The 15,203-nt window shown below is 42.3% G+C and overlaps 1 protein-coding gene across 1 annotated transcript in view; it reads left to right on the top strand.

The window, feature by feature from the left end:
• Window positions 1-3,580, top strand: part of CDC73 (cell division cycle 73) — a 127,996-nt gene extending 124,416 nt beyond the window's left edge. The window contains exon 17 of the mRNA XM_044439335.1: window positions 2,135-3,580. Within this exon, the coding sequence (XP_044295270.1) occupies window positions 2,135-2,171 (37 nt within the window). The 3' untranslated portion in view covers window positions 2,172-3,580. The remainder of the gene's footprint in view (window positions 1-2,134) is intronic.
• The last annotated feature ends 11,623 nt before the right edge of the window (window positions 3,581-15,203 follow it).

Genomic DNA, 15,203 nt, shown 5'->3' with positions numbered 1-15,203 from the left:
CTGGGAGCTTGTGAATGCCCATACTAGGTGGCATAAAGGTAGACACAGTAACATGCCCCTTGCTCTATATTCATTCCTTTTGAAATATAGTAGATCTGACACAGTCTGTTCCTTCTCTCTCCAGCCCCCATAAGGTTTGGGGCAGGAGTCACCAATCTTTTGGAATATGTGGGCACCTTTGGAAATTTGTGAAATGGTTGCAGACACCAACACGAAATTTCTGCTGCAGAGGACATAATCATTGCTGCAGGACCTGACTTGTCCAAAGACAAGTAATTCATGCCCAAATCTGGGTACAAGTAGTGGGAGGATCTGGACTCTGAAGCCAGTCCACACCTTTGACCCAAGGAACCACAGCAAAACACTCATTTAAGGTTATGGTCCTATGCCTACTTACATGGAATTCACACAGTTACTTCTGAGTAGGCCTATGCAAGATAGTTTTGTTCATCCTATCTCTGTGTATACATATCCCAACAAACACTCTGTCTCATTCCTGGAGAAAAGGAGGAGACCCCAAAGCCAAAATGGAAGAAAAATGGCTGTGCCTTGAACCCATGCTCAGCCACTCCATTGCCATGCTAGTGCTTCTAGCCACTTCTCTGTCATCAGTGGCCCTGCCTGGCAAGGTGCACTGTGTGCGTGTTTAAACAGCAAGAAAAGGGGCTATAGAGAGAGAAGATAAGAAAGGTCTGCATGACCAGAAGAAGGTGGTGTGGAGCCAGGAAGCATCACTTTCCTTCTCTTCCGGCTTACAAAATGGCTGATCAGTGGCAAGCTGAGGAACAGGAAGAAGAACTTGTCCCTTAATAGTTTTCAAGGTTTTTGTTAAAATGCATGTTTGAAGATGAATAGAGAGTGGAGAGCTTTGCGGCTCTCCATAGACACTGGTACTGGGACTCCTGGAATATAGGAATCTATACGGAGTTGCATTAACTTTCAGAGTTTTACCTAGGACAGCAGTAGTTATCATTGGTTAACTAGGGAGCCAGATGAAATCACACCAAGTCTTCCACTGGCCAATAACCATCAGCAAGTATAACTATACCCCCAACATCATTTGGTCCCTAGCCCAGGTGTTTGCTGGAACTCTTCCTGCTTGTAGTTCAGCTGGGGATCCAGCTTCCATGCATGCAGGTTTTCCCTAACTAGAGAAGAACCACAGTAGTGAAACCAATCAAGACAACAGTGCAGCTTTGCCTATTCTGTCCTTTCCCCATTAGGAAGGCTGTGGCACAGTAGAAGCCAGGCAAATCCAGAAGAGTAAGTTGAACTGAGGTAGCTCACCTTCACTCTGACCCACCTGCAGGATAGCCCAGGTGGAACTAAGTAGTCACCTTTGCGCCAGCTTCTCTGAGCATCTGCACGCTGAAGCTTTCCCAGTGAAAGCACTTCTTGGGGAGGGTACAGGGCAGGCTTCCCTGTGTAGTAGCTGAGTCCAGCATCTTCTTTGCATACTGTCCCTACAGAGCTGGTACACAGCCAGTGTCCTGGCACAACACTGGGGATTCCTCCCATGTGGGTGGGGGGGGTGGGTCTGGGAGAGAACATCCACCAGGCATATTGGGGTCCCCCAACATCTGGAGTGACTGGAGACTGCCGTTCCCATTATGGCATCTTTTCAGTACAAAATGAAGCCCTTTCTGATTTGCCCAGCATTTTTAATGTTGTGTTCATTTTATTCTGCCTTTTAAACTGCCTTCTAAATGTCCTTGTTTGATATCTTTGCATTTTGTCTAATTTGTAAGCCACTTGTCAAAGAGCTACTAATAATTTTCGAACACCCATCTGCAAGTACTGTTTCAGATCTGCCCCCTTCTGAGATAAACTCGATCTCCATTTTCAGGCTGAGACTCAGGGTAACAAAAGTCGTACAGTTATGAACTCTTGATGGAGAGTTCATTGGCAAGTCTATTGTGGAAAGATTTAATTGTCACAATCAATGTGATAAGGAGAGCTGGAATGAACAGTATCTAGCTGCAAGTGCAAAAACCAGTTTCTTGATTTTACCACCTTATCTAGCTGAGTTCTTGTATCTTGGTTTGCTAATGTCGCTTTTTACCTATGAGGATGCATGCCTGAACTCTCAGAATTATGCAGCTGTTGCAGTTTGGTTTTCTGCTTTACATTGCAGGTACATGGTGAAGCACAAATCCCACTTGAGATTCTGAATTGTTCGCTGCCATTTTGTCTTCTCAAATCTTTGATTAAGGACTCTGGAATCAACTCTAGCCTAGAGAGAATCCTCCCTCTCCATTCTGATCAAGAACATTCTGCAGATAGAAGGGGAGTCGTGGTTCAGTACTTTATAAGACCGCGTTGGATCACCATGTTGGAATGACAGTCCCAACAACCAGTCATCATTGCAAGCAAAAGATTTTGCTCAAAACTATTTTTAATAACATAAGCCTTCTAGCCTGCAATTCAAATTGTATATTTTGATAGCAGCCATTTCCCCCATTTTGTTAAATTAGCAACATTTTTACAACATCTTTTTTGTTCTTCAATAGACTATAGGTTGATTTTCACAGAAGGTTACGAACGTGTGTGTGTATGTATATATAGGTATAGATATAGTTGTTCTAACCCACTTTGCTTCTGAGTATAGTTCTTGGTTCTTTGCTTTAATGTTTCACTTGTGGAAAACATTTTGTTTTGATTGGTATTATCTTCTAGCCTGAAGAATTTTAGGAACTGAGCAAAGTCAAGACTGCTTTAGATTAATCAAATTGTCAACCTTGTATATGTACTGTATATTCTTTCAGTCTTTGGAAAAGGGATGAAAAAATCCAGAATTGCTTCTTTTGTTATGATAATAGTTTACCAAAACTGTAAAAAGAATCATTATGAATACATTTGAATTATAACATTATCCATGCAAATTCTTTAATTTAAAATGGTGTGTGCATTGGACCCCACACTGAAGCATATGTGAAGCTCTATATACACAAGAACATCTATAGAGTTTGGGGGCATCTGAGATTTATAGAAGTCAGAATTGGCAGAACAGAATCATAGAATCAGTTCTAATTCCAATAAATATACATCATTTTTCCTGACTGCATTCTCACATTACTTTGGCAATATGGGAACTGGAGCCAACCCTATGGGAGGTTTTTTCTGCTGTCTCTTCTTCACCCCCCAACATTAACACTGGCATGGAGCTTCTTGTTATCCTGTGTGAAGGAGTAGCGTCCCACACTGCCAAGGGAACGTCAGAAGCCAGTCTCAGTGGCATCAGAAACCCAAACTCACTCCAGTTCCAGTCATGACTTGTTAGGTCCATTTTTCAGCATTCCCACAAGTTATAAACTTTTCAGTAACCAAAGAACATGTGCGCTTAATTGGGAATGAGCTAAAGAGAGGTGGGAAAATGCTAGTATTTCTGTGAATTTGTATTTTATAATATAATTGCTGAATGCTGAATACCAGTGGGTAAACAAAATGATCTTACACGTCACGTTCATATGGATTTTTTTTGAGATGACAAAACTAATATTTCTGTTTTCAAATCCAGAACCATGTTTTTATGCTGCGCATCTGAGGTCTTACTTACAGAAGTAAAACATTCTGCATATTCTTTCTTAGTTTTGCTTTCATTCATTTTCTAACTGATTTATTGTGTAAAAGTTCCTATTGAAATTTGAAGGCTTTTCTTATTATCACCCATTTAAGATGCAATTGAAATCTAAATGACTTGCAGGATACTCCAAATACTTTTCATATTTATTTCTGATATACAGACACTGTGATTTCTACTTTGTTGTAGTTATAGCAAGAATCAATTTTTCAGACTTTCTGTGCTTTTTTAGTGATGTTAAGGATTCACAATGGTAGTATTTTTGAAAGAATATCACAATAGAAATAGTTAGATGAACTAAATCAGAAATGGAATGCGGTTTTTAAAATAAAAGGGATTTCAGAAATCTCTCTTAACACTGACTCCTCCCGCACTTTTTTTAGGGCTATGAAGAATCAGAGTTGCTCTTATTCTTGTATGGTGAAATACAGCTAAAACATATTCTTAATGTACACACTTAATGTTATAGCTACAGAGAAGAAACCCTACCAATTAACTCCTCTAATACTGCAAATAATAACACTGTTTCATTTCTGCAAAACAGATTGCTTTGACTGGAATTGCCAAATCTTGAGGATTATAGCTCTTTATCAGTGCTCTCTGAGAAGGCCCTCACATGAACAAACTGTGCACAAATGGGTTTCCAAGTTTACTTCAGTGCCATATAAGAATCACTTTACACTTCTGTATCTTGTGGTCAAAATGAATGAGGAAGGTCTTCTCAGTAGAGGACTCCTGTACAGTGGCAGCCTTTGACAAAAAGACCACCGATTAGACTCATGGGGCAAACCTGGCACGGGCAAGAGGCTATTTCACACAGTGCATAATAAACATAACATTGCTGCAAGGTGCATTGAAGTGTGTGAACTGAGATGGCTTCTTGAAAGGGTTGCATACATTCATGCAAGAGAAATTTGTCAAAGGCTGTTACAGATGAACGTGGCCTCCATCCTTCAGATGTGGGATGCCTCCAGATAGCAGATACGGATGCCTTCTATGAAGGTCCAAGAGACATCTGGCTGACCACACCTGGAAACTGAATGCTGAGACACATGAGCAGGCTCTTCGGTTCCTTTGGGAGATGGAGCTATGGAAAGGTGCAGCACGAAACATTTTTTCCTGTCATAGCCCACCGCTGAAAGAGTCTGCTTCCAATGTGGTTTGTTAACCAGCCTTCAATTAGGAATCACAAAGATGTTTTTATAATGTCATTTCACTGAGTGCCAGAAGGATCATGGTTTCCCTTGTAGCATGTGCTACATCTTATTAGCCCAATTTCTTTGAGCTTATTCAAATCAGAGTGCTGTAGAATTGATAAACATGCCTTGGAAAGTATAAGTGATGTTCATAACTGGTCTCCATTACTTTAACTGCTGTTTCGTGCTTTTCTAAAATCAGCTAAGGTCTTTCACGACCTCCTGAAACAAATCTTGAGCCTAGTGTATGTATAAGCAGTTACCCATATACATGATCATTAGCAATATAACTGTGCGGTCACAGCCATCATAGCCCATTTTAAGCAACCCCCAGATCTGAGCAGATCTTAACCATGCTAGTGCAACCTCCCATTTGCCAGAATTTGTATTCGCTAGATGAAAATTATCCAACCATGTGATATATCTAAAGGAAGGTAGCAACTTACTTGAAATGTTGTGGTCCTCCAAAAGCACTTAACCTAATGAGGGTTTGAATTATTTATCCCATTATTGCTTTTAATCCTGCCTGTCCTCCACAGGATAGTATATGTGGTTCTCCCTACTCCTAATTTGACAAGAACACTGTGAGTTCATTTACACTGAGTACAGCTTTGCTCAGGTTAGGTTGCTCAGTGAACTTCAAAGCTAAACAGGGTTTTGAACCTTGTTCTTTCCAGTTCTAGTCTTCCAGTCCGGCTACTGCACCAAGGGCAGGCAGCTTCCAATAGCACCAGCTGAAAAAGTATTCACAGTTGCTGGCTGCTGCTGCCCTCGTTGCCTCCCCACAGCTGCTGCACTCGCCTCCTCCCCCGAAACCCCAAATTTATTTCCCCTGCCACCACCAATGCTTGTTTTCACATCACCAACCCTAAGGACTCCGTGAGGACATCAAGGGAAAGGAAATTTGCCTTTCTGTATGGAGTTAATCCAGGTCTTGTATGGTCTTCCTTTTCTTTTTCTGCCTTAGACTTCCCTTAGCATAATTTTCTTATCCTGTGAGTCTTGAGAAAAAACATGATGTGAAAAGAAATACAAAATTATGAAAATTTGGGATAAATTATGCAAGCTAATGTAAAATTATACCGATTTCTTCAGTTGTAAAATACAGGTCACATAGTTCAGTTTTTTCAGGAACGCAAAATAGACACAGCCTGGCTCTTCCCCTCTCCTTCTGATGCATTTTATTTCCAGTGGGTAAAAACTGATGCATCATCCATGTAACACTTAGCAGAACACCATAAACCAGAGATGGGGAATCCTGTAGCACTCCAAATGTTGCTGGATTACAACTCCCATCTTCACAAATGGCCATGTTGGCTTAGACTGCTAGGAGTTGGAATCCCAACAAAATCTGGAAAGACACAGGTTTCCACCACTGCCATAAACAGCAGAATTTGATACAACAATATACTTATCAATGATTAGTATCTTAAAAATACTCAAAACCATTTCTACCAAGTAAAAGACCAATTTAAAACAATAGCATGCCCATCATATGTCTCATTGAATGGTGTTTTAAAACAAACTAATTTGGATTTACAGGTAACTTATCATATTCTTGGCTGCAGGGTATAAAATTAGGTCCACACTGCACATTTCAAAGGATCCGCCAAAGTTACAAAGCCAGATAACTTGTTACGGATAAGGACACAAGTGGGTGTTTCCATGTTACTGTTTTGGAAGGCTGCACTGGAACATCTCTCAGGCTCCATCCAGTAGGGATGTGTGAGAGTCATGTTCTTACACCACTTTGGAGAAGTTTACTTTCATTAACCAAGATTCCAAATCTTCTAGAAATGTTTCAGTACACATGATCCCACTTGGATCTGGATTCCTAAATCTTAAATACTTTTTTGATCTCTTCAAACGTTTTGCAAAATGAAGTCAGCATTACAAATCTCAAAACTGCTCATTTTTGATAGTTGTTGCTAGTTGCAAAGTCGTGTCCGACTCTTCGTGACCTTATGGACAACACTCCTCCAGGCCTTCCTGTCCTCCACCATCCCTCAGAGTCCACTTAAGCTCACACTGACTGCTTCAGTGACTCCATCCAGCCACCTCATTCTCTGTTGTCCCCTTCTTCTTTTGCCATCTATTGTTCCCAGCATTAGGCTCTTCTCCAGGGAGTCCTTCCTTCTCATTAGGTGGCCAAACTATTTGAGTTTCATCTTCAGTATTCGGCCTTCTAAAGAGCAGTCGGTAGTTTTGATAGTATACTTTCTTAATTTAAGGCCATTTGTGAAGAGTGTGTTGTAAGTACCATAAGGAGCCCTTAATGCAGGGGTCTCAAACGCGCGGCCCGCGGGGCAATTGCTGGGACGGGCGGGGCACGGGGCAAGGGCCCTGCAGCCTTCAAAGCGCCAGCGGCGCCTGAGCCAGCCGTGGGATGAGCGGCCCACCACCACCGTGGGGGTGGAATGCTTGATGCGACCCAGCCTCACCCAGACTCTACTTCCAGCGGCCCCCAGGTAAGTTGAGTTTGAGACCCCTGCCTTAATGTGTGATTCACAATGATGCCTCTGACACTAAATAGATGGTTTATGCAAATGCCAGCTTTGTTTGTGACTTCTGTTTTCAGTTCAGTCGAAGCATAAAACACACCACTTCCCCTCTGTGGATGCCACAAAACCATTGTATTGGTGCAGCTTCTCAGTCTCTCGCCCAGTGAAATATGCTTTCACTTGGTGGTGCTTGCTAATACTCTCTCCACACAAAACAAGCCGGGCAAAATTAATGGCTTAGATGGCAATTTTAAAATTTAATGTTGCGGGGCCATGCTTGTTTCAATTCAGGAGCTATAACTAATGCCAAGCACTTTATTAAAGTAATGTGTTCATGAAAAATTTAACACCCCACCTGGAGGAATTGTTGGCCTAGCGGGTTAAAGTTCACCCAACCCGCTGGCAGCAATTGTCAATGGTACAATATACCATGTAAATCAGATTCTGTGGAACGTCACATTCTGGCTGTCCAAATAGTCCTATAATGAACACTGTGTTTCATTAAAGAAAGCGTGCACACTCGATCTGAAGAATTTTGCCTTGGCTGTTGAGCCGTGCAACAGTCTTCCTCTTTCGCAAAGACCTTGTCAATGTTTTATGTTTTGCAGAGTATTGAGGAGAGATGGGAAACACAGGACTGAACCTGCCTTAACATTTCACCACTATGATCCTGATAATTTCACATGGCATCTGTCATCTGAGTAATGTAGGCCTCCCATGTCGCTTGCTCTCTCTGTGATGAGCAATATAAACTCTGAGGAAATGGGATGCGCTTAGTAGAGCAGAACCCACGCTGGAAAGAAGCAGCTGTTGGCAAGCTGTATTTCCAACTTCACTTGGATTGATCCTTCATGAAGTGCAAGCCATTATAATAATGCTTACAAATGAGCAGAATGCCAAATAATCTTAATTACTGGATGGTCTTTTAATCCATGAAAGAATGATAAAATAGTATATAATTGATGTTCCTATTTCCAGATTTAACTTGCTTCTCTTTGTTTTTCCCCAGTTTGCTTCTGTCAATGCTCGAGAACTGGGTGAAAATGTGAAGCTGCCTTATTCAGAGGCAGACATGGATTCCTCTTACCAAGGACAGGTTCCTTTGGTAGCAGCTCTCCATAGTGTCAGAGGAACTTCCTTTTAAATACAAATTCTTCCTCTAACCAAAGAATATGTTATGGCACTGAAAAGTTGCCCTTTCCCACACAGAGTTAACCCACCTTGAGCCAGTCAACCAACATAAAGTAAATCCTTTAGACCGGGGTGGGTGACTTGCGGTCCTCCAGATATTTTGATCTCCAATTCCTATCAGACCTGGCCAATAAAATCAGTAGTGAGAGGGAATGGGAGTTGTACACTAAAACATCTGGAAGTCTTCAAATTACCATCCTCTCCTGTAGATAAAGCATTGATTGAAGTACTTATTTGAATAATTTACAATTTGTCTGTCTTCTATCATGGAACTCATATTACAATTGCAGTGGTTTGGTATCCCTCACGTTGCCATGGTGTATAATAATTAAGGTTTTAATTGATTTAGGATAAATTTTGTGACCACTAATATGCCTCCATGAGTGTAACTGAATTTAATAAGCAGCTGGTTGCCCAAAGAGAGAACAAGGAGGCTGTTTGGACAACCAATGATCTAAAAATCTAAAAATCTACCTTCTAGATAAAGCCTGTATGTGTTTATTTGCTGAAAGCTACTACTTTTATTGGGACTGCAGGTGGCACAGTGGTTTAAACTGCTGTGCTGCTGGGCTGGTTGATCGAAAGGTCGCCAGTTCGAATCTGCACAACGGGGTGAGTTCCCATTGCTCCGTCCCAGCTTCTGCCAACCTTGCAGTTTGAAAGCATGCAAATGCAAGTAGATGAAAAGGTACCACTTCGGTGGGAAGGTAACAGCGTTCCGTGCACCTCGGTGTTTAGTCATGCTGGCCACATGACCACGGAGACTGTCAGAGGACAAACGCTGGCTCCCTCAGCTAGGAAACGGAGATGAGCACCGCCCCCTAGAGTCAGGCATGACTGGACTTAATGTCAAGGGGAAACTTTTACCTTTACTACTTTTATTACTACCAAAGCAAGCAATAGAGTCCCAAAATTTCAGTTCATAAAAATGTCCATGCTGATTGGTTCACATTTTCACATGGGTTCAGAGCTATCGGCTTTTAGATAGCCTCAATTTGGCTTCTTTAAACAGAAGGTGCCATAGAACTGCACTGACTACTTGTCCAGAACTGCACATAGTTTTGGACAAATTCACAGAACATAAAATGGAAGAAGTAGTAGAAGAAATGGATATCGTGGGAACTAGCAGGGTGGAAACTGCAAGGCTGAATAAGCACAAAGATGCTTCTAAGGTGGAATTATGGGATCTTGTAAGAGTAGGTCTGCCCCAAGAAGACTGATGGATTCTATTGCTTTTTGTGTTTGTGTATTGAAAACATGTATAAAGAAGGAGAAATAAATACTGGTCTGATTTTTGACATCATGGTCAGATGCCATGCTAGCATGGTGACCAACATAGATTTTCTTTATTTCAGTGTGTATATTAGCTCTCTGGTCCTGCACTCAAGGCTGCCAAGCAATATAGTTAAAATAGTATGTGCAAATAGAATCAAATAAGATCAAATCAAAAGGGCAGAGCCTAGAAGAGCTGACGATGACACTTGGCCTTTATAGTGTTTATGCAGGCATTTTTGGAAAAAGAGACAATATGTCAAAGGCCTCATTTCAACTAAAGGTACTCATGGCAAAGTTTGATAGCAATCATGATAGTTGTTTCTCATTTAGTTTCCACAGGAACTGGCTGAAATAACTGGAAGGGTGTGTGTGTGTGTCCATGCGCACATGCATGTGTGTGTGCATGCATACGTGCGTAGAAAACAATTCTACTGACAGAAGGTTGCCACTCTGGGTTTAATTGCCATTTATAAAGAAAAGGCCAATGAATTGGGATGTGCAATCCAGGCAAAGTGGAGCACTTTTGACATGCTGCTGATTTCATTAGGAAAACATTGCACTTGTTTTCATATCTGCCACTGAAATAAATGGAGTTTACCTGTGTTTAATTTGGACGGTTCTGTACCCGATACAGTGCCTGATCACTCAATGACCAACTTTCTTTAGCTATAGCTTGTATGTTCTGAAATTAATAACCCTGAGATTATCTTATTTTGAAACCCTAAACTACCTTAAAATCTGAAGCACCTCAAAGGAGCAGGAACCTGAGATGAAGTTTCCACTAAACTATAACAAGAAAAATGAAATAAGAGGATGTTGGGAACATCAAGAAAGCAATGTATATTCCCAGTACTGGAGGCAACTGTGCTTTATTTTAGCTTATACTGTCATCCCTTTACAAGGCTTGGAGTTTGAAAGTTATGGAATGTGTATTTCCCATTATCTGAAATGCCTAGAGAGACTTCTTTCAGCCTCAGAGTTCCCTGTTAACATTACTTCCTCTTGTGCTGTTTTACTAGAGCTTGTACACACATAATTCAAAGCGAACAATCAAACCCAACCCTTTACGATCTAGAATCGCTAAATCTGTCACAGCTAATGGGTTGTATCCAGTGTGGTCATTCCACAAATTCCATCAGCAGAATTGGGAGGGAGGCATTTCCCACCCTCACCCTTCACACCCTTAAAAACTTTTGCGGACGACTAGGAAACTGTCCAGGGTAGATTTTCGGGCAGTACATAGGACTGCAGGAAGGTCAAGAGAGGGAGAAAGTCCTGTTGCACTACTGGACATCCACCTGCAAGATGTTATCTGTAGCATATTCATCAAAAGACCCAACAGCAAAGCTGTTTGGAATCCCAGCCACTCATTCCAACGACACTTGCCCAGTTTCCAGCATTCTATGGCCACACAGCACGTCCAGTCTTCGGTGGACGATTTGGAGCAATTTTCTCCCTTAGGATTCCCTCCCCACATACAGTTCCTTGTACTTCTGCAAGTGCAAGGATGTCCCCATGGATTCCTCCAACCCATCCCTCCTTTGGCATGGGTGGTGGCATTTTGCCAACATGAGCTATTGCACCTACAGCAACATTAGAAACAGAGGTGACGATCTTTTCATCAGCAGATGTGACTTCTTCCTAAGCACAGAATTTAGCTGTATGAACGAGAACACTGACAGAGAAGAACTCAGATACTTTTTAGATAGCTAACTGTGGGTACAACATTTATTTATAAATGTTTGTTTATAAACAACCCAATTATTAACCAAAATATTAGCAGCATGGGTTCAATGAGTATGCAGACTCTTGTGATCACATTGCCATAAGCTCAGTTGCTAAGCATAATCCATTTCAACTTGCACGCTACCACAAGGACACAGCAAGGTACCCAAAGAAAGTTAGCAGAGTGAAGTGTTCCCTGGTTAGGTTGCAGGCTGTTCATGTGCCAGTCTCTGCAGTAATCCAGCAAGCCTCATTTGAACATGCCACCTGATTGGCATGACCTGGTTCTCAAGGCTCTGAATGTATGTGGCCTGTGCCCAGCCATATAATATCACAACTGAAGGCAAGATGAGATTCTGGGGTTGTATTACTAATGGCTACATGTATTCAATTGTGACTTGGTTCTAGGGCAGAGGTCTCAAACTCGCGGCCTGCGGGCCAATTGCCGGGACGGACGGGGCATGGGAGAGGGGCCCTACGGCCTTCAAAGTGTCGGCGGCGCCCGGGCCGGCCTCCGGGAGAGACGCGGGATGAGCAGCCCACCACCACCGCTTGATGTGGCCCAGCCTCACCCAGACTCTACTTCCAGCGGCCCCCAGGTAAGTTGAGTTTGCGACCCCTGTTCTAGGGTGTCTGGAGTCTCTCTGGTACAATGGAGCTTTGCCATAGGATGAGATGAGCAGCTTTCTCAATATAAGGGGCTAATGCCATCAACCCATGCCTGGTGGGTGAGATTGTGGCCTCCAGATGTTGACCTGGTACAGACAACCCTAACCCTTATGTTGTAAGCCATTCAGAGAACCTATGCCTAGTGGGGTGGCATATAAATCAAATAAACACACACACACAATAGCTTATTACTCCAAGAGTTGGTTTTGGGTCAAGCTGGGATTATCATGGAACCATGAGCTGTGGAAATGTGGGTTGTGTTCTCTGAACCCAGCCATTGTTGGCCTACAAATCCCATCATGCCGGAGGAGACTCCTGAGAGTCCCTTGGACTGCAAAGATACCAAACCAGTCAATCTTAAAGGAAATCAACCCAGACTGCTCTTTAGAAGGCCAGATACTGACGATCAAATACTTTCAGTATCTGGTCTCGAAACAATATAATATCTCAAATACTTTGGCACCTAATGAGAAAGAACAACTCACTGGAGAAGACCCTGATTCTGGGAATGATTGATGGCAAAAGGAGAAAGGAACGGCAGAGGATGAGGAGGCTAGAGTCACTGGGGCAGTGGGTGTGAGCTTGGATGGACTTCAAGGGATGGTGGAGGACAGGAGAGCCTGGAGAAATGTTGTCCATGGGGTTGTGATGAGTCAGGCATGACTTTGTGACTAACAACAAATCCCTTCATCCCTGACCATTGACCATGCTGGCTGGGGCTAATGGAAACTGATGTCTGTTTTTTCAACACTTAACAATCTCATTGCTTCCTCCCTATTCTCAGTATCCCACATTATCCATTCAAAATCCCAGCAATGCAAGGGAAGTTCAAAACGTTTCATAACTTCCCCGAGAATCGAACACAGATCTTTGCACTCCAGATCCATTCTTTGTTCTTGTGGGAGTGTCACCCATTATATTGCAACTTACATCCTGAGGTAGTGGATGGTGATAAAGTTTATGAGGTATCCAAGATTTACGTATAGCAAACGACACTAGTTTTGTGGGCCTCAAGCAAAAGGTGAGCCTTACTCTTGTACACCCCAGTTATGCTTGGCTTTGTGTGGTGGCAAAGTTTTAATGCGTTTGTAAAGCTGTTCTCTCTTACCTCTCTCATTAATCCCTGCAACTAACAGGTGAAGGTATAAATAGTGTAAATAAATAAATGCAATTCCATAAGTGAAACAATAAAGGGGGAACTTTGTTTAAAACAAGTTTCAACATGCACCTTAGGAAAGAATATACCAGACAGAAGCCTCAAGAGGGAGAGTCCAGTTTACTGGCACTGCCAGAAGCCTTACCTTAGCAAAGTCTGGGCAGATGTCACCAGTTCTGCAAGACACAATGAAATACATTGGACGAGTTTAGACCTGTCACATGGGATTTTATAGAGAACAGTTGTTCCCCCTTCCCTTTCACTTCTGTTATTGTAAAGCAATAAGTGGCTTTTCAAGTGGATGATTAACTTGACTTACTGGAACTCTGGCCTGAAATACAAATCTGCCCCATGTATCTAAGCTGCTTTGACTGTAATTTCCCACAGATGTCCCATGAATAGACTGTCATGTTTACAAAGAACCTCTTCACTTTCAGCAGTTGGCTGAGATGGAATGAAAGGCAAGGCAGGTAGAGAGCCTCTCTCTGGTCTCTGAAAAAGAAGATCAGATAGTTTAGAAAGCATCTCCAGGAACAACAAAGAATGCGTCCATTGTCCAAGTGCTCCATTGCCAAATAAAGATGTTTACAGCCATGTTCATCAGACAGACTCGGAGGCACAATGCATTCAGCCCATGATGCTTTGCTTTAGTTGGCTCTCCAATCACCCCACTAATGGATATTGTGTTGCTGGACAAGCTATAAAACAAGGCCAACTAACACAATTCAAGCAATGGCCCCATACACGTCCAGGCAGACCCAAAGCCCTACAACACCCAGCATCCCCTAGCCAGCATGGTTGGCTGGGCAAATGTTGGAAGCACTTGGATTTTCTTCTGTCTAGACTTGCCTAGGATTGCATCCTAAAGACTAGAATGCTTTACTCTCCAGAGGAGGCTAACCTTAAAGGCTAACAAGTGCTCTCTGGCCCAAGCTTTGGTGGACTGAGCCCGCTTCAAGGAATTTTACAGGAATTACCAGGGTTATATACAGTACATTGGCATTTGATGACAAGGTAAATAAAAGTCAGTACCAAAGTTCAAGGCAGAGGTGGGAACTGAACCCCAAACCAGAGTAACCGGAATGTTCTCCTCTTGTTTGACAAATGGACGCTCAGAGCCAAGTCACTTAGCCAGGAAACAACATGAAGGTGGGGTGAGTCCCAAATACCAAATCGTGTCTTTGCCCTTACAAAACACAACAAAATACCCATTTCACAGAAGAAGAACTGAGGCACTCGGAGAAAATGCACACCGTTTTTTCCCAAGTATGCCCCTGGGGCACACATTTATTTGCTTAAAACATCTGTATGCCACCCAATGGTGCCACAGCACCTCACAACCACAAGATAAAAACACAATAAGAACATGATAAAAACCAATGACACATTAAAAACAACGATAAAACACAGCAAAAAAACAAAACAAAACAAAAAAGAAAAGATCTTATGGCAATTAGTATATTTTTTTTAAAGAAAGGTCTTCGCCTGGCACCAAAAAAAAAAAAAAGAAGGAAGGAAGGGAGCAAATGCCCTTCCTGTCTGAACCCTGCCTTTGTGATGGTTTCAGTGCCTCTAGGACCACTGAAACAAGAAAGTTGCAGGCAATGGAGGAGCCTCCATTTTTTCGCAATGCGTAATCCAGGTGATAATAGTCAAAGCTGTCTATATTCCTCGGTTGGAGAGAGAAAAAAGTAGAAATTAGCCAGAAAATATTTATATTTACAAAGCTGGAAGTAAATGTAGATAATGTGCTTGGTTATACAGAAAACAAACAAGCCAGTAGAAGTCAAGTTGGGTCATTTTGCCTAGTAGTGGGAGGGGAGGAATCCTCAGCAAATAAACTCTCAGTATCAGGTGGGAGAAACCCCTCTTTGTCCAGTGTCCTTTTGCTGCATGGGCAACTTGGCATT

The sequence above is a fragment of the Varanus komodoensis genome, unplaced genomic scaffold, assembly GCF_004798865.1.
Source record: "Varanus komodoensis strain SLA01 unplaced genomic scaffold, ASM479886v1 scaffold34_1, whole genome shotgun sequence".
Classification (NCBI taxonomy): domain Eukaryota; kingdom Metazoa; phylum Chordata; class Lepidosauria; order Squamata; family Varanidae; genus Varanus; species Varanus komodoensis.
The sequence above is the reverse complement of the archived record's forward strand: the minus strand, read 5'-3'. Positions and strand labels throughout refer to the sequence as shown.